This window comes from Pempheris klunzingeri, chromosome 6 (genome assembly GCF_042242105.1).
Source record: "Pempheris klunzingeri isolate RE-2024b chromosome 6, fPemKlu1.hap1, whole genome shotgun sequence".
Lineage (NCBI taxonomy): Eukaryota > Metazoa > Chordata > Actinopteri > Acropomatiformes > Pempheridae > Pempheris > Pempheris klunzingeri.
Genome location: NC_092017.1, coordinates 5,014,389 through 5,035,030, shown reverse-complemented (window position 1 = coordinate 5,035,030; position 20,642 = coordinate 5,014,389). Strand labels below are relative to the sequence as shown.

At 42.4% G+C, this 20,642-nt stretch overlaps 1 protein-coding gene across 1 annotated transcript in view; it reads right to left on the bottom strand.

Moving 5' to 3' along the window:
* Positions 1–11,765: 11,765 nt before the first annotated feature.
* Positions 11,766–20,642, bottom strand: part of tgfbr3 (transforming growth factor, beta receptor III) — a 56,031-nt gene continuing 47,154 nt past the window's right edge. Inside the window, exons 14-17 of the mRNA XM_070832071.1 lie at positions 17,463–17,495; positions 16,841–16,948; positions 12,410–12,772; positions 11,766–12,372 (exon numbers count right to left, since the gene is read on the bottom strand). Coding sequence (XP_070688172.1) covers positions 12,654–12,772; positions 16,841–16,948; positions 17,463–17,495 — 260 coding nt within the window. The 3' untranslated portion in view covers positions 11,766–12,372; positions 12,410–12,653. The remainder of the gene's footprint in view (positions 12,373–12,409; positions 12,773–16,840; positions 16,949–17,462; positions 17,496–20,642) is intronic.

The following is a 20,642-nucleotide window of genomic DNA, read 5'->3' as shown; positions in this document are numbered from 1 at the left end:
TCATTGAGCACCGTTTAGCAAATTTAGTTCCATTTTAAACTTTTAGTAACAATTTACAAAAATAATGATCACAATCATTGTCAAATGTTTCTGTCTTTACATCTGAATATGATGATGCGACATGTGTTATCTGCCTTCTGGTCTGTGCTGCCTACTCCTTTTTATAACTATGCTTTCATCATGATAGTTTTTGAGAAGCATATCAAGTTATTCAAAGTGATCTCAGAGTCACTGGGGTTGAATTGTGAATCCTTTTAATTTAGTCATTTCAATGAGATAACATAGAAGGTATATCTGCTTCCATCATAAACATCAAGAAAACAGATTTAAAAAAATGCATAGCAGCAGTGTGATTTTCCAGAATCAGAGTTTCACTTTCTTCTTGGTCAGATGCTAAAAATGATAAATAGGAACATGTGTTTTTTTTTTCTGTGGTTTGGGTGAAATAGCCCTTTAACCAGAAACTGCTTTTGTAAAACATAGTCAGTCACAGTGGACTACAAGGGTTTGAGTGTAGCTCGTAGTTAATATACTGCAGTCCTCTAAAGGCCAAATGATCCCATCAGGCCTCACGTTCACATATAATATCATAATAGTACTAGAAATGTGCCGGACTCTCCTCCTGCTTTGTTGGAAGTGATTAAAAGTTAATCATTTGTATATTATTTATATGTATTTTATCTGGAACTTCAGTGCTCAATATAACACACACACACACACACACACACACGATGGGTTTTGTGTGAGAACGTTTCTCTCAGCCTCAGGGCCGCCTCAGGCTTTGTGGGTGATTTGATGTTGTGCCTCCCACCTGACCCACACTAAGGCGGTTCTGCTCTGTCATGTCACCCAGCAAGCAGGCAGTAAACAGTTTAATCAGTCAGACATATCAGTTATCAATGACTGTGACGATAGCGGTGATTCTGGGGTGAGTGTTTAAATCTTTCTCTTTCGGGATACGACAGTTTTAGTTTTCTCCTCTAGGGGTTCTGGTCGTCTTCTCTCAGCGTCAGTATGAGCTGCAGATTTGAGCCCGTCTGCAGCTTTCCCTCCCATGCTATATTTTACTATTTTCTTTAACTACACCTCTGCTCCATTCACCTTTCAGTGCGGCCTCAGGCTGCGAGCGTAATTTCTACTCACACTCTGCACATCTGTTTTCTGGATGACAGCTTTCACTGATCAGCTGGGGCTTCCATTGGACCAATCGTAGGAAAGGTCTGTGTTTTCTCTGATTATGAGTTGAGGGCAGACATCTGGTTGCGTTTAGGAGCGGGTACTTGGACCTGGATTATTTGGTTTGGTTGCAGTGCAGATTTGAACTCTGGAGGCCTGGCGAGGCGGCTCTCCGCGCAGGATTCTAGATGGAAAAACAAATCTTAATGAAGTCTGGCCTTCCCTCCCGCAACTTGTGCTGTGTGGCGCTTGCGGGGCCCTGACGGCAAAAAGAGCTGTGTTTTCATCAGGAAGGTCGAAGGAAAATTGACCAGTGGTCAGATTGTGTGTGGTTATACAGAAGAGACACTGACAGAAGGGTTGTCCCCTGTGTTAAAGGTTATTATTGTGTTTTTGCACACAAAAAATGATCTCAAAGGTGGATGGAGAATACTACAGTCCAGACCACTATGGCTATGGCTTGATATCGGATATTTGATATCTGACAGACTGAATGCGAACCGAATAATACTCAACACGTCCATTTTATGGCAAGAGACCACTCTCTTAAGACTCAGATACACACCTTTATGGGACAACTCACACATCCCAAACCCTGTCACGGAGCAACCTTTATAGACCGGACTGGGAAGGTAATAAAACAATTTAAAACCCACTGTGTACAACAGTGATATATTTTCCAATTTTCAACAGCTATCTCAAAATACAATCTTCCAAACAATCTTTTCAAATACCTTAATATCAGTCACTGGATTAAGTCTGTAGAAAATTTCCAGACATTCCTGGTGAGTCTTCTCTGGAGAAACAGCCTGTGGAGTCTTACAAGGGCCGTCACATGTCCCCTGTTCTGATATCTTCAGCAAACTGCCCTGATTATGAAAAACATTTCATGAATGAATGAATGAATGAATGAGACACGTCAACAGTTGAGGCTTTAGATCAGGGGTGTCCAAACTTTTTTCACTGAGGGCCACATACAGAAAAACATCCAAAGGGCTGGGCCACTCACTAGAAGTGAGCTATACTGCTAACTTTAATCCTTTATTTATTCATTTATTTCTTTCTTTCATTCTTTCTTTTCATTCTTTCATTTATTAGTTGTGGTACAAGCTGGTCTTTACCTTGTAGGCTCTTGTTCAGTGTGTTCAGGTGATCAGTGAGATCCACTAAACATGCCAACCAGAGAGGGTCACTGAGCTCATGAAGAGGTCCTTCTCTCTTCAAAACTGGTCCATTTCTGATCTCAGGGAATCAAACCGCTGCAGCACAGAGCCACGACTTAGCCAGCGCACATGAGAATGGTAGAGCAGCCCCCCCACCCCCCAGCATCAGCGCCAGCATCAGCACCAGCATCAGAGAGGGAAGCTTGAAATAGTCTGTGCTAGAGCCCTGGTGCTCGAATTAACAGCCTTACCTCCACTTTCTTGCTCCTCGGCGGACACCGTAGATTCCTTTGCGCTCCTGTCCCAGCTGGAGCTCCATCCGTCGTACCTCCACACAGCTCGTCCCATTTAACTCCCATCATGCCAACTGCATCTGGCACAGCTTCAAAAACATCCTCACCCGTCGTGGTGCTCTTTAGACTGCTAACATCAAGCAGCTCCTCCGTAATGCAGAAGTGATCTTCATTAGTTATTAGCTGTGCTCTCATCACACACCGCGTCTGAAACTTTCTACACTCACTTGCTCTCTTACGTTTCCTTAATTCTGCCATTTTGGGTCACCTGTAGCACATTTCTTCTTCTATTACTCATTTTATAGAGAAGCTGCCTGTTCAAGACAGTTACTCCACCTGGTGGTGAGACTAAGAAGTACAACACAGTCCAGGGCAGGTTCCATGTGTGGGCTGTAGTACAATACATTTTTAGAATTGGGCCGCAGTTGGCCCACGGGCCGTAGTTTGGACACCCCTGCTTTAGACCTTCAGTGTCCACAACAACATTCACAGATCTACTACAGAAAATAGCAGAAATCAGAGAAACCTCAAAATAAACTTTCACCCTTGCCTCCTCTCCAAAACTTCCAAGACAACGTTAACAAACTTCAATACATCAAAATTAAGCAGTTGTTCCAATTTCTGCTCATCTGTCCACCAGAATATTTCCGTGTTCGCCGAGCCACTTCACGGAAACTGATCTCTCTTAAATCATAATAATTTGTACAGTCCAAAAGGAAATGGGACACATGGCACATCTCACACAATCTGTTTTGCTCTTGAAGAGTTTTGAATCTACCAGCCTGAGTGGCAGCAGGAGGAGCACCAGCCCTCCGCTGAGCATCTTTGGCTCCCACATATTCCACATGTAGCATTTGTCTCAAAACAAAAGGTTTTGTTCAACGTGCACATATGGCCTTAACCCTTTCATGCATGAAGTATGATAACCTCAGTCAGGATTTTATTTTTATTCATCTTTAGGCATGAAAAACAAGGTTTGAACTTTATTTTTTTTCAGCCCATATTTTATAAAGAAGGAGAAGAAAAAAATTAGCAATTGCATGACTCCTTAGATGTTACTTGTCACCATATTTTTCTTACCTGCAAGGGTCTCTTTTTATAGAAGCTTTGAACAGAAAAAAATGAGCAACTTGGTGTTTCTGGCTGTCTGTCGGCCATCTTGGTTTCACTCTTTTTTTTTTTCACTTGCAATGGCTTCCCACTGGGTAGGAATGTATGAGATGATGCAGTAGCATCCACTGTGGTGGCTTATGTGCAACTATGCCATCAAAACTCATGCACATACAAGAAGACAGCTTTTGAATAGCTGCACACTGTAGTGACCTCTATGCACGAAAGGGTTAATTCTGGCTTTGTTGAGAATTTTTCATCTCAACTTAATTTCCACAAAGTAGAGACTAATCCAAAGCATTAGGATGCACAGAGCTCACTGCACCTCTATGTATGTATCATACTAATCTCATACCGAGGTTACATAAATCCAACAACAACATCCCACCTGTACTATTACAAACGCAGATCCTCTGCATGTGATTGGAAAATTCTGCAGGAATATTACTCATTTAGCATCTGATATTATAAAACATTCCACTGGATGCTGTAACCTAAGCTCACTGCCTGCGAACCATTCAATATTTTATCCTACTTGCCAGTTTTTTCTTTCTTCTCATCACTCGGAGCTTTGGAATGTGAACGCCTTCTCTTTTTCATTACTGAATAATGAGAATTACATCGCAGGCTGGCTGACTACACTGGATGTGGAATTTCTCCTTAAGTAAACAGAGTAAATAACTAAATAAGTGTAATCTAGAAACCTGGTACACTCAGTGTCACACGTTAACAAACACATTTTCCTAACTCAGACTCTGCAGGACTGAGGTTGGTTTGGTAAGAATAAATGCTTCTTTTTTTTCTTTTTAAATGAACTGTGCATTCAAACCCCCTTCAACTACTTATTATCTGTAAATTCAAACTGCTGGTTGACAAACCAAGATGCACAAAAGAGGGATTTCAAACTAGCAAACACACACCGTCTGCTGCACGAATGTCATCTGCTCCACAGATGATGTGCTTGTGTTGGCACAAATCCAAATGAGCACAGCAAAAGTTCCTTCTGTCAGAAATAAACAGTGGCCGCCCCCCTCCGTATGAGTTTTGAGGAAAAAACAGTTATTCAGAATGGTTCAACAGTCACTCAAGTTTAAATTCTGTCTATGGATCAAAATTTTCCAAACAATAAGTCACGACCAAATCTATCAGCTCGTTTGCACAGCCACCTTTCAGATCTGCCAACAGATAATAAGCCAAGTAGAAATGCAACCAACACCCATAAACCCATAAAGATTTTAATCTGTTTATCTGTCATACATATTAAAAACCGCCTCCTGTGGTGGTTTGGGACACTTTGGGGTTGAGGCCGCAAGTTGGTCAAATGTAAATGAATGATGTGTCTGCACGAGCCACGTGCTCCGCTTTGCTCCTCCTAAAAAGTTACAACCTCGACCACACCAGCGGAAACATAAACTCCCAACCACGTCAGGAGAAAAAAAAAAGTTATTTTCACAGGAAACTGTGGGGTCGATGCAATCACACCTCTGCTGTGTGGGGGAAGGTGTAAATATAATGTGGATGCAGTGGAGGAGAGGAACAGTAAAGCATGCTTATGCGATGAGTCTGATTGGGGAGATTTTGAATGATTCATTAGAGGGCCTGAAGTTTGAGAAGCAGATATGTAATCAGTTTTCTCAGATAAGTCAGTTTGTCCAAACACTTCAGAGACATATGAAGAGGAGGAGTGAGGGCCGGTTCATTTTTTCCACTTTGTTGTTGTTTTCAGTTTGGATTTGCAGCCTGGGCAGCAAAAAAGTCTGCAAAAACTTAGTGCATAAAGGAAGCAGCCTGTTTAGTGAGTGTGTGTGTGTGTGTGTGTGTGTGTGTGAGTGCACATGGACACACATATTGCACATGTGCATGAAAAGGTCCAGCTTGGTGGTGAAGGAAAAGGGGGTACAGAGAAAAAGAAACGTTAACATTAATTGATTGGGAGATGTTTGTGGTATAAAGCTAGTTATGATTGAGCCTTTTCATTATGAGCAGTGTAATTTTAGGCTACAGAGTTTTTTTTCTTTCTTTTCTTCCAACTGGAAACACTCTTGTGTTTTCCAGCAATAAGTACGAGGGCCTCAAATGTCAAAAAAAAACACACACATGCAGTACCCATGTGCCATAATCAAAACAGGGTTTGCAATTCAGCAAAATGAGACTGCTTTATGGACTCTGGCAGCAATATGAAACGCAGCATAGTCATATTTTGGTGCAGCATAAGAACCAGCTGTGATGAGAGGCTAAAGTTAGCGTACATCAGTCAGGGGCTACGGTTTCAGAATTCCCTCAGCAGGAAAAGAATGCTAACTGGACCAGATGAGCACTTTTATGTTTCTTATTCTATCTGAAAAACACTTATCAGCATGTTCTCTATCAACAGTGGTTCAGACGACTATGAACAATGTGAACGGTGTCCCTCAAGTTCACCACCCAGTTTAGACTCTTGGTGGGCTTATTTTTCATATTGATTTTTAAAACACTGGTAGCTGACCTGGTAGAGCGCATGTCATTAAGGCTTAGTCCTTTGCTGCATGTCAACCCCTCTCTTTTCAGGGATACCATGTGCTTAATAGCAACACATAGAGGTGAGTTCCAGGAGGATTTCAAGTGTGCCACTGACTCAAAATAACTGCAGACAGCAAAGTGAGATGTTTCCCTATCTGAACACAACGATATCCTCAATGTTCTTTAACAATCGCACAACTACAATACCCATGAGCCTCTATCAGAGTTACTAGTAGAGTGGTAGCAAACTGAAAACGCTTTGTTCTTGTAGTTGAGGACAAACCAGTCGTAGTTGCCAAGCTCATCCAAAATTAAAGTATGAAAACATGAAAGCGCACAATGTGATCAATGTACTTTAGGTTGTCTCAACAGCGTCATTTTTAGTTTGAGCCCACTGTTAGCTGCAAGAGTCACATAGCCAATGAAAACTTTAGACCTATTCAAAAGTATTTTTCTATAACATTACGCAGTCATAGCTAAATAAGCAACAATCAGATGTAGATTAGGAAAAAGGTCCCTCGGTAATAGTCCAAAGCTCATGCGCCCCATCAGGACTGTTTGATCAGATTTTATTAACAGCGGCATCATAAGCAAACAGCCCCACAACTGTCATTTTGATTCAAATGTTGCCAGATCCTGATTGGTGCATGGAAGAACGTGTCATCGCCTTGTTTTCCAACTGACCTTCAAACAAACGAAGACCACAGCGGAAAACACACACCCAGAAACTTCTGAAGTGTTTGGTGGGAAATGAAGTTATTCACTGGGAAAATATGCCTAATGTTTATTACCAAAATGCACCTTGGGAGTTGTAGTTAACTTATCTTGTACTTTGACCTTTTTAAAAAATGTTATTTCTAATGCAGTGGCTCAATTTTTACTGATAAATGAATCAGGAGGTTTCAGTGTCAACGACTTGCTGCTCATTTTTTTATGCATTTCATTTTGTGTGTGTTTGTATGTTGTGTGTTTGAGGAAACATCAGTCTGCCTCTTTGACTGCAGTTCATTACAGGAGGTGCTGTTATTGTTCCAACCACATTACAGTTGTGTGCCATGGGACAGGAAGAGGTACTGTGAGGGTAGGTATACCCCCCCCCCCCCCCCCCCCCCCCCAGCCACATCACTTAATTGAAGTGATCGTGTTTAGGAGCAAAGGTCTGGTCTAAATTAGTGTAGCCTCCCTAGCGTCAGTGTTTGGAGTCCTAAAAAAAACAGAGCCCTTTTTAATCTAATCCTGTATTTGTCATGCACTATTGTCTGGGGCACATGCAATCAGTGACTAAATGGATTAGCTGCAGAATGTGCTGTGAAAGCCAAACAACAAATGTGTGTTCCAGGTACCTGAAGGGGAAAGCTGGAAATGAAAATAATTACATCACAATCTGCATTCTAGCCTGATGAGGTGGACGATTATTTTGTTTGTTTGAATTTCAGTAAATCGGTCATGAGTTGGACAGAAGAGCCGCAGCATGAGGATTCCTCCATGAGGGGCAGTCTGGGAGAAGAGCTGCACATGTGGCAGCACAGAGGCCTTAAAGGGGTCAGTGGGGTCTGGGACCGGCCAACCCTAACCTGGGCTGGCATAACAAGAGGCTGCTTCACCATTGGCCCTTGGCCTCCTTGTCTTGTGCTATAATCGCAAAGCCTTTCAAATCTACTCCACGGCATGCTGCTTACAGCCGCCTCCAAGGAGCACTAATCAAAAGGAAAGATGGAGCGAACGCCGGTGGGCGGGGGTTATGGACTCATGCATGCACTCATCTATCCACCCCCCCCCCCAACCCCTCGAGAACCTCCATGCAGAAGTCCACATGGCCTGTATCATGTTATGAGCTCACCAGGGACGAGTCATGACTTCACTGCAACAGAGCCAAGCCTAACACATCATTATTACAGCTCATTGTTCTAAATCTAATCCATATAGGAGGTGTCCACACTATACTACCCCCCCCCCACCCCCACCCACACACACACGCCACATATGGCTCACCATCGAGCGCCCTTACGCTGGCAGACAAATCATCAAACAACAGTCTTGTAAATTATTCTGAAAATTTATTGGACATAATGGGTATACAAATATCATGCGTATTTACAGCTTATAAAAAGGTTCAAAAACCAAAATGAAAACAATACGGGCTGACCAAAGTTTTACACATTTACATTGGCACCACGGGGGAGAGCTCAGACTCTTCATCGTTTTGTTTTGAGACTGAAAAATAAATGTGAAACTGCAATAAAACCACGTAGGGGCCCCACAAAGCATCCAACTGCAGCGTAGTCTATAAGCATCTCAACTTGAAGTTCAAACAGAGGCACAGAAACCACTCACACACATACACAAATTACACATTCATAGAAAAACATGAGGTAGTCAAATGGTTGAAGAAATACAATCAATAACTAGATATATGGATCTGTGCTCCAATGACAGCTGCTCCCAGTTCAGCATTAACTACGAGTCATGTGGTGTGGAGGCTTTTACTACTTCAGCACACTTGTTTTGACAGAGCTCCTTTTGTCTGACGCAGCATCACTCTTTCACACTGATCCACAAACAGCAGTGAGGAATGTTGATGTTTGCCCGGCAACTCTGTTGACTTGTACAGTTAGTTTGAGTGAAAGAATATCCCCAAATTATCTCAAATGAGAAGATTGGATCCAGAACATAACTTGAGGCTGAGCCACTTAACGGCATGACACGGGGGCGGGTGGGGTGGGGGGGGGGGGATAATTACACATGGGAGCTGGATTTGCCACAGTCGATAAGAGAAACCTCAAAACTACAGGAATGTCAGAAAGCCTTAATCCCACAATAACCGCTGATTATAGGCTGCGGCACATTTCCCCTCTGCAAGACACGGATCTTTCACTAAGCATTTTCTGTGCACACTGGGACACTGTTGCTGCTCACAATGATGCTGCCTGATAACAGCAACAGTACGAGACACATCACTGCTGTATATTTACTGTTTAAGGGAGGCTTCCACTGGGTTCTGGCATGGACACACCTGGCAAGAGGCCCAATGAAACAAACAAAGTTCTAATGTTGCTCTAAAACCAAGTGGTTCTAATACAACTCAATGAAAATATTTCTCAAGTGTTATTGAAAACAGTTGAGTTTCCAGAAACATAATAACACATAGTTGGATTTTCTCCGCCCTCCGTTCTTACCGAATACATACACACTTATACATTTTGCTCTCATTTGGTTGAACTGCTGCCATCAGTGGTTTCACCATGATTTCATCTTTCTTTCAGTATTTTCAGAGGATATATTGTTATTGCTGTGACAACAGAGGGACCTAAACAATACAGTAACCGAGCATTAAGTCTGCGTGGAACTGACTCCATCATTTACGAAAACTATGTCTACAGCTTCTCAGCTTCTGCATTTAAGATATATTCATCTCGCATGGTTATATGATCTGATTTCTTTACTTCATATGAAAATGTGTTAGTAAACACTTTATCTATAGAAAATAAAAAAATCAATCTGCTACAACTTCCATAGTGAGTCGGTGTTGCCAAGTGGGGAAATAAAGTTCCACTCAAATATTAGACGACAGACTACATAAGAGAGTTGTGTTCCATCTACAGAAGGTCATTTATATATAATATCCATGACAAACTCATAACATGTTCTATGACACATTCTTTACTAAACAATTACAGGTCTATATAATTTTTTGCTAAGAAGATCCATACTTTTCACTTTGTCAGTCAGTTAAACGACTCAAAGTGGGATTTAAAAAAAAATAAAGCTTAATGTTTTTGTATTACAACTATGAATATTTTATGTTTACAAAAGTGTCATAAAACATGCCACGAGACTTGAATGAATAAAGTGAAAAAATCCCCCCCCAGACATATGTATGAGCACATCCACAGTTCACAGTACTTACACACATAGAAGACAATAAATTTCTCTTGGTAAATATATTCCAAAATATAATTTTATACACAAATATATATATTTATACTCTGTTCCCTCTGTAAAAAGTTTTATACATGTTTACATAAGAAAAAAAATAAATCAAAAGCTTTGAGATAATATACATTCTGGTTTTCTTGTTCTGGTTAAATCGTTACAGGGAAACTTCCCTCCTCGGATTCAAAGGGCCCAGTTAGTCCCACACACAGTCTGATAGGAACACACACAGGGTGAAGGAAGGCACTACAGCAAACATTCATATTATTCTGAGACGGTGGGGTAGTCGTGGCGTTGCAGTTTAAAGAAAACATGAAAATAAATGTCCGTAACAATGAGCTTCAGCTACAGCTTATTCATCACACTGTCAGTGCCAACATTTATACGAAAAGGAGTACAAAAAAACACAAACCCATTAACTGCACATTTGGCTTTATAATGTAACAAACCTACTCTTGCCCAGGCTTTGTCTGACAAGAGGACAATCAGCTGAGTGTGTAACGTTGAATAATCAGGCAGTTGATAAAAATAAAATATTAAATCAATCGTTCATTCGAGTCATTTATGAAGCTAAAATGCGAAAATTTTCTCAAATGTAAGGATTTGCTTTTGTAAATCATATGTTTGGGTTTTGGAGTCTGACGATCATTTTCCCACTTGTTCCTGACATTTAACAGACTAAATGACTCATCGTAACTGTAATAATGAACAAGCAGCAGCCCTAGTGTATAGAAACAAACAGTAGGACCCAAACTACGTCGGTTATACTGAATCATGATTTTGAATTCATGTCCTTGAATCACACCCTAAGTCGAACCTGTCATTCAACACTTTGCCACTTTTAAAATGAGAAATGGTATTAACCATTCACACTGGTGTCTAATCCACTGGTACAGACACAGAATCTGCACGCACTCCGAACATTACAGAGTATTTACAATATTCACAAAAATATACAGGTCTTAAAAGAATAGCTTGACATTTTGGGGAACACGCCTTTTCACTTACTCTTCGAGGGGGAGACATGAAGATTGATTCCACCTTGATGTCTGCACATGAGGATGGAGCCGGAGCCAGGAGGTGGGCAGCTCTGCTTAGCGGAAAAACTGGAAGCAGAGGGAACCAGCTAGCTTCAAGGAGTTTTTTTCACTCCCCCCAAAACACCAAACTGTTGTTTCACATTTCTGTTTGTGTGCAGATTAAACAGACAAGATATAACATGTTAAAATGAGCTTCAGAGGTGTTGGTAGGTGCCTCTCCAGGCCAGCGATGATAATCCTAGCTTAGCATAAAGACTGGAAGCAGGGGGAAACAGCTAGCATGGCTCTGTCCAAAGCTTAAAAAATACACCAGCTTTGGACACTAGCAAGCTAGTTTCCCCCTGCTTCCAGTCTTTGTGCTAACACCTACCAACATCTCTAAACCTGTATGTGGTTTGTTTAATCGGTACACAGACAGAGATGTAAAATAAGATGCTGGAGCTTCGTGCTGCAGGGTATCCACCTCCTGTGTCAGGCTTCATGGAAAGACACGAGAGAAGTCGATCTTCTCATCTGCCTTATAGTTAAAATGCTAATTAATTCCCAAAATGTTGAACTATTCCATCGATAATATCTCATAAAGCCCCTATGAAGTTAAGTAACGTCAATAAAATTGAGATGCAGACCCCCCCATCTACTACTATGCATTACTGTAACTACTGTATAGAGAGCACTGTGTGTCTAGATCCATTATGAGGGAAGAAGGAGTTCATTAGAAAACGTGGCTTATAAAACGTCTTTCACATTTTTCTTTCACATTTTTTGGCGTTAACTCTTCTGCATACATTCAATACCTACACTGTCTTTTAAAAGCCATTATCTCTCTTTGTGTCAAGATGACGACTTCTGCTCATACTGCACTTTAGTCCGCTTTTTTATAGTGGTTGCTTTGCTCCTTTTGCCACTTTCAGGGTAGCATGTCGTAAAGTAATGTGTTATAGTCCAGCCATCAACATCTCACTTATTAACACTGACATCCCTGCAGCCTGATTGATCTCCTTGCCGTTGGAGTACACCTGCTTGTTACAAAGAGCCTAAATCACACCATTTAAGGTCAAAACAGGAGGCTGTGCTGCGGTCAGGAAAAGCAGCATTTTGATTAGAAAGAAATGCCTGGTGGAAACTCACATTTGTTTCTTGTACTTTTTTGTACTAGGTCTGAGGTGAGGCTGCCAAGCTCACTACTAATCCAGACCAACACCACCAGGACAGTATACTTGTTGGCACTCACTTGAAGGCACAAAAAGAATTTATATAAGGACCAAAGGTTATGTGTTTTCTTCTGTTTTGTTTTTTTAAATCGTTCTTTTCTCCTTCCTATTGCATCCCCCAAAATAGTTCCTTTCATGGAAGGAGATCAACAAACCGGTCCCTGTGAGCCACCGGGGCTCTTCCTGTGCTGCGGCAGGGCGTTGCGTCCCGCTGGGTCGTGTCCTGGGCTACGCTGTGCTGCTGCTGGAGCAGGGCGTGCTTTGTGTGCTGCCTATACTGTGGGCCGCGCTGCTGTTCTCTGAGGCAGGCTGGGACTTCTGGACCTGCTGTGTGCCAGCTGTCTCACCTAGACACAGAGCAGGAGAGGGAGTGGAGGGGGAGGGAGGAGGGGGTCAGACCAAAGGGAGACAGAGAAAATGGATATAAGTGACGGAAAGGCAGAGGTAGGCAGGAACGTGACAAATCGGTTTGGTTAAAGCTACAAATTGCATGCTGAAAGACGCTGAAACTCCACTGTTCCTCTGTGCTCTTACAGAAAAACCTTCTGTTTAATAGGACTGTCACTACTTGACATGAGCCTCATACTTCAGATAAAATCAAATTCTTTATCGTGATGTTTGTGCACAGCCTTGTATTGATTGATATTCTTACTCAAGCGCGAGTGAAAACCATGCTGTTTTCAGTACAAAGCAATTGGCAAATGAGCAAGTAAAGCAAAGAGAAATCTGGACTTAATCTGGCTGAACTTTTACCATCTTCAAGCATAAACCGCCGCAGATTCACTAAGTGTTTTCAACAGCTAGAGCCCAAAAAGATTTGACCTCAGGGAGCTCAGAAACAACCCCTCACGTCCTATCTGACATGTGATATTTTCAACAAAAAGACAAAAGGAGGATTCCCATTCATGCAGTTCATTTCTTTTGTTATCTGGAATCAATTAGCCTGCCTTTAGTAGATAAAGCAGAACAAACACAAGACAGGACCCTCTGACTGGAGCTCTAACCGCTGACTGGTTTATTGTTCTTTGACTAAATAAGCATTTCATTTTGTAAACTCGTAAACCGAATCCAATGCTTAAAATGAAAGGGGAAATAAAAGTGCTAACATTTGTTTACAGAAATCGTCTCTGACAGACAATGAACAGCTATTGAAGTGAAGCCAAGTCTGTGTTAAATTTGCGTATTTGGCAGTATTAACACTGCAGTCTGTTCTTTGGTTGCTTCCTAGCTTTGGTCTTCCCAGAAAAACGGAGGGCACACAATAAAATTTGCTCTCTTAAATAAAGACTTTTTCTATGGACGGCTTGGTTTGTACTAAAGGTTGTGTGTGCGTGTACGAGTGGTTGCGTATATGACAGGCACATGTGTCCACAGGCGATCTTGCATCCCGCTCCCTCATCGGGGCCCCAAAGTTCTGCTAATGTTTACCAGAGCAGAGCTGCCAGCGGTCTTTCCCTCACAGGACCAAGAGCTCTACAAAACAAAGGGACTTGGATTCACCTCATCTGTCTGAGAAACTATAAATTCCCAAGTCCAATATTATCTTTCTAGATAGGAGAGATAAAGGTTGCTTTAATGTCACAGAAACACACTGTAACTCTGTATGCAGCTGTTGCAACAGATGACTTCCTTATGGACAATCTGACTTAACACTTGGACGAGGCAATCACAAAAGCAGAAGCACGACTCCGTATCTCTTGGCACAGTCAACACTCCACACGTACGATGTCTTGAACAAAATAACCCAAGATATGATACAGAAAACTGAGTCAAAGGCTTGAGGTTTACAATAGCAGAAGTCCGGCCTCTAAAATCAAATGCTAAGACCTTTTCTATTATGTCTGACTTGCCTCAGTCTCAGCCATCTTTCTAGTCCATTACTAACTGTAAGACTAACCTGTCTTATGGGAAAAATCTGATCTGAATGGACGAAGGTTGTGGCAGCTGGCTGAGATTACACAGCATATCTTTGAGTCTGTTTGGCTACAAGGGCACTTTGAGTAGTGCTTTCAGCTAAATGCTAATGTTAGCATGCTAGTATGCTCACAGTGACAATGCTAACATGCTAATATTTAGCAGGTATAAGGTTTAACATGATCTCCATGTTAGCCCTTTAGCATGCTAACATTTGCTAATCGGCACTAAATGCCAATTACAGCAGACATTGATGAGAATGTCATTGGTTTAGCAGGGATTTGGTCTCCAACCAAAGTAGTGGTCATATAACAATGGAACATCGTCATGGCAGTCCACCCGACAGTCGGCCAACCTCATGGTGGCGCAACAGGAAAAGTCAGAGGACCACCAAAGTCATTAGACTCCATGCTTTGGGTACCATGAATTCCATGTTAATCTGTCTAATAGTCAGATACGTCAGTCTGTACCAAAGGGACGGACCGACAAACACTGCCAATCCAAGAGCCTTAATGCCAGCACTGCTACAAAAGAAGCTAGTGTGCTGTTTTCTCTGTCGAGACAACTTATTCTACTATTGTGCAGTGTTTGATCACGGGCGGCTGTGGCTCAGTGGTAGAGTGGGTCGTCCCTCAATCAGAAGGTCGGGGGTTCGATCCCCAGCTCCTATGGGTCAACATGTCGGGTCAAGTGTCCTTGGGCAAGACACTGCATGGCTTCAGTGTGTGAATGAGTATGAAAGAATAGTCTCCTCCAAATTAGAATTAGAATGATGTGTGAATAGGTGAATGAGGATGTCATGTAAAGCGCTTTGAGTAGTTGAAATAACTAGAAAGGGTCTATACAAATACAGAGCATTTACCATTTGATCACCATCATTTTCTAATTTTGTAGCATCTGGGTGGATTTCAGAGCAGATAACGTGTGAAATTTCTCCCCATGTAAGTGATTTAGCCTGTTTGCACAATTGGTTTGAATCTTTCATTCGTATATTATTTCACAAATTGAGCCGAGGTGGAGAGCAGATCTCTTGGCAGACGTGGCTGCAGCCCTGGCAGAGTGCAGGCCTTTTGTATGTGCCAAGTTAATGAGCAAAATGTCAAATAATATACTGTGGGTGCTCTTGAAAGTATTTATACTTCTAATTTCCTTTTAGGGAATAAAACTGAAATGGATACACACCCTAAATATAATGCCAATGAGTATATGTAACTTAAAAAAGAGGGGGAAAGTTTCTTTCTCAAGAGGCCAGGAACATTGTCCTCAGACCCAGAGGGGATGGACTCAGATCTGTTTTCATGTTTCATCACTGTACACTGGTTTAAAATACACTCTGAACTGATATTTTCGGTGGTTGTTTTTGGGGATCTGCATTCTTGGGGTTTACACGGAACTGCCAATGTTACCATGTAAGGCCAGTTGAGCCAGACAGCTAACACGCCCGACTACAGCCTATCTTAATAACATCAGCAGGAGCATGCGCCTTTATCTCTATGTTGTGAAAGGCTTTCCATTACTACTATCCTTACACCTGTTGCTATGCACACTGTTCCCTTTTAACATCTAATATCTTGGGAAAAACCAGCCAATAACAAGGCACGTGTTTCTTTGTCACTCTAGGAAACTCACACGGCTTAAATAAAGTGGCTTTCTTAAAAGGAGCCAATACCAATATTGTGATAAAGATAAGGGCACTAAAATCTGACAGCTGATCTTTTCTGCTGCATGAAATCCTGTTCAGTAAACACTCGTGACTTAGCACGAGTGGAACGTTAAACAGTTTGCAACAGTTCTGACAAGTGTCTGTATCCACATTCACAGCTATCAGGGAGGATGATTTACTAACCCAACCATCTAACACTGTTCAACTGTGAGCTTGGTCCAAACTGTAAACTCAGCATAAACTTTTATTTTCTGAAAGCCCCAACTTCTCCTCTCAAACATCCTGACCCCGTTTATGAAAGGCGTCCATGGAGAACACATCAGCCACGGGGCAGCAGGTCAGTGGCATGGCGGATCGCGAGTCAAGAAGTGAAGCCAACGAGAACAGGGCAGCTCTATGCAACGGTGAACTCAAAGGGCTGCTGGGAGCACACTTCCTCTCAGGGGTCGGCTGGGGTCGGCAGGCTGGGGACGATGGGGAAGGTCTTGGCATCTAATGGACAGATTGTATGTCTTTTCCTGAGGGCTGCTAAACCCAACAAGGGGAATTTCCAACTCTTCTCCAGCCATTGTACTGAGAATATTCAGTGACCACCCCGCAGCCCCCAAAACATTCAAAGGCAGGAAAGAGAAGAGCTCTTGCTGCTGACCAACAGGATATATTTACAGTTGAGGAGTCAATATGTTATTGTGAACTGGCCCCTGTCAGCAGCAGGATGTTTGGCAATCCCAGCAGCACATTTCTGGCACTGAGACACTCGGACATTCCTTAGCGTCTTATCTTTTCATTAATGCAGGGCGGTGAGCCGGGGCCGTGGACCAGCAGGTAAAGGACCTACCTGTGTGTGAGTAGATACACCACAGGGCTCCGGTCAACAGAGCCCCGATCACGAAGGCTGCAAAGGCGATCCCCACCACAGTCGGAGTGTCCAGCACGTACAGCCTGTCTGGGGAACAAAGCAGCAAGCAGTTCATGCATGTTGACACGACAGCTTGGAAACATTTAAGACCTCTCAAACATGAAGTCTATGGAGCTCCAAAGACATTATTAAATAAATCATAACTTCAATTAACTGTGTTAAATATACAAATTAACTAATTATAGGGGGGGGGGGGGTGACAGCCTGCTGCGTGGCTGGGGGCACGTGCTTGGCTGAAAGGTAAGATGGAGGGAACTGGTGCCAAATCCACTTAGTGATGTTACTCATGGAAAGTGACATCATGAAATAAAATCAGAATGGTGCTTTGAAAAAAAAAATAAAAAATCTATAATCAAATAAAGTACACTTGAATTAAATTAAACTAAATTACAGTTATGATAATTCATTATGTACTAGGGAATACTGTAATTATGAAAACAAAACTGATGCGATAACATACGGTCTTATCTGCCTATTCAATACTGAACATTTTGGGACTCCATAAAATAATATAGTATGATACTCTTTTAAGATAACTTACTGTCAGGGGGATCCTGTGAGGGAGTGGGAGTAACTGCAAAATAAAAGAAAATATAATTTTAATGTATGTTAACCATCAAATATAGTGGTGCTGAGTACACATTATAAATTCTAATTTAAAAAAAAATAACACAATACATGCTCGAAGTCAGCCTGTCAGCCACAGGAAGCACGATCAGCAGATCGCCGATATTGTCTTGTGTTGATAAGTAACTCTCTGTGGAATGTGAAACAGAAACCTGAACCAGGAAATCACTCCAAGAGCCGTTATTCTGTAAGCTGACAGCGTCCTAAAGGATGAACCTACTGACTCCAATCAGTTCTGCTTACCCATTTATTTAAAACCAACTGGACGGCTTTCAAAAGTGAACTTAGCTGTAATGATGTCTCAACAAACGACACAAAGGCGCTTGTGTACGGGCGAACTCAAGAGGCGAGCCTGGTACATGTCCAAGACTCCGGCACAATGGGTGCTATTCTTGGAAAGAACACCTCTGAGTTTTCATCTCGCATAATGGATGATGACAGGTCATCAGGGAGGACTTTAATTTCAGAGGGGACGATGGCCAGAGGACGTCCTCTCTGCCACCCCTTCACCCTGATCCCATCGCTGCCGTGTTATCTGTCCCGTGTGACTTGTTATGCTAAGAATGCAGAGAGTGGCCAGTAACGCCCCACAAGCACCAGAGAGGAAGAGCACGCTGAGCTGAGCTGAGGCCAGCCAAAGACAGCGGCGTGTAATGCTCTCTTGTAAACTTGACTTTACGGATTGTCATGTTTTCTGTGGAGAAACATGATTTTCATCTAAGAACACCCAAGCTGAAAACTTGATGTAGCTTTTCAAATGATGCATAGATGTCTCTGGGAAACAATGCTCAGTCAGGTCCTGACTGTAGTTCACTGTGTTAACAGAACCGGACAGCGTCCTGGAAGTTAAACTCATGACTAAAGTTTGCTGCTTTAAGCTGTTGCCAAAGTTGGAGCAGTTCTGGTATCTCTGTGAACGTCATTTGTTTATGAAAGTGTGCTTGCTATGGAATGAGATAGCTCCCCTGCCTAATGACTTGTTTTTGTTCAACTCTGACCCCTCCTCACAGAGCGCAGAAACCACTGATGTCACCTCCGCAAGAGTCTTGACACTGGTTGCTCGTACTTATAAAGGCTGAACTCTGCAGATCAAAGCTCACTACGGCAATTAACAGCACATACAAGTGATAATATACAGAGCTTTCATATAACTACACGAGGTTCTTATAGAGGCTCTGCTCGCACATCTTTCTCTTTCTCTACGGTTTATACTTGTTTAATGGCCACAGTCTACTAAGGCATAAATCCAAACTCATGTACAAGTCGAAACATCTTTTTCTTATGAGTTTTAAAATGATACGTTTTGGTTCTATGACAATTTTAGTGATATAGTAACTTGCCAGTGAATACAGCAGCCCATGTAGAGAGCAAAATAAGCTCATTCAGCAGATGTTAAGGTGATGCATCACCACAGATATTTATTCTATACATCTGCTTCTTAAAGAGATAAGCAACCTGAAGGGTCAACGTATCACTCGCCAAGTATAATTCATATGCTGCACCTTTAGCCCGTCCAGTATTCTTTAACACAGTCAGCCTGATATCTAAAGCTAAGAGCAGACTACATTTTATGTTGCAGGTTTTGCATCTTCTTCCTTTACTCTTAAACAATGTCAACTTGTACTGGTGTAATGATAGAATCTACGCTGCCAGCCTCTCAAATAAGTGCTTTTCAACTTTTCCTGAGCATTACCAGCTCCGTAAAAAGGGCTAAAATTTACTGATGTTGTGAAGCAGTAAATATACTTTTGATGGGGGGGCTTTGAAGCTGTTATGTTTTTCCATGCACCAAGTTGGCTACAAGTGGCCCTCTTTGATTTGTAGATCGAGTTCAGCTCTTTGGGAAGCTATCCAGTGCACAACTGTGGCCCTTGAAAAGGCTGCTTGTTTTGTTTGCCATGCTAGCATGAGAGATGCCTTTGTGTTATAAAACAGGGCCTTTGAAATTGAGTTTTTTTCCCCCCACTGTGTTTATTGCATATCAGTGTTTACTTAATCTGTTCCATGGAAAATAAACCGGCTGCACTGGCACAGCGATGTGGGCAGAGCATGTTGCTGCCGACTCCGGACTAGCTTAGCTCACTCACTTACTAATAACTCCCTGTTCACCAAGCTTCAGCAGATTCTCCAACATCAACACTGGGACTTCTGTGCCCAGCAGTGAAACCCAACATCTAATTAAAATGTAATAAATCCACCCATTTCTGTTCTGCAATTTAGTGACCAAGCTCTGACTGTGCACACTAGAGCCTGACTGATACCGGACGTTTGGAGCCGATGCCTATATCGATATTTGAGAAGTGAATCGGACTGGCCGCCACAGACGCCACCTCAAACCTTCTGGTACAACACTGGTTTCTGCGTCCGTGCAGGGTGGGTGTTTCACATCGATGTGATCCTTATTACCATCTTAGTATAGATGTGTTATAGCTAGAAGAAAATCCTCACATTTCTTAAACCCACACTGCTTGTCAGTCCTTCCTGGTGGACAAATGTGGACAATGTGACACTATCAAATTCCTGAAAACATGTTGTTTGGGCATCTTCTCTCTAAAAACTGGCCAGTATCGGCCGAGCTGATCTATCAGTTGAGCTCTAGCTCACACCGATTAAAATGATGTGATTTATAATAAACTCATGACTCAATAAAGTTGATGTCATTGCTCAGAGGAGATGCTGATTGGAAATGCTCTGGCAGTCCACCAGAGATCGGGCATTCATGATATCACCCCATCTCAAATTAGGTCATAATTAGTAAAATGTGATGGAGGTTACCTCAGGCACCCCCACCCCCCCACCCGCCTCCATGTACAGGCTCTGCAATACAACGAGTAAGCGAATGAGCGACTAAACCAGGGACGATCGAGGGGCCTTTATGCTCTGAGTGGACTCCCAAAGCCATCAAGAGGACCACCACCCCCCTCACACACACACACACACACACACACACACACACACATACACAGACACATACACTCCTCCCTTCGCCCCCTCCCTGGTGAAAAGAGGAGGCCACGATGAAGGTTCTAAGTGAAAACAACTGGAGCTTGGTTCTGTATGACTCCTCTTTTTCCACCTCTCCCTCAGCATGGAC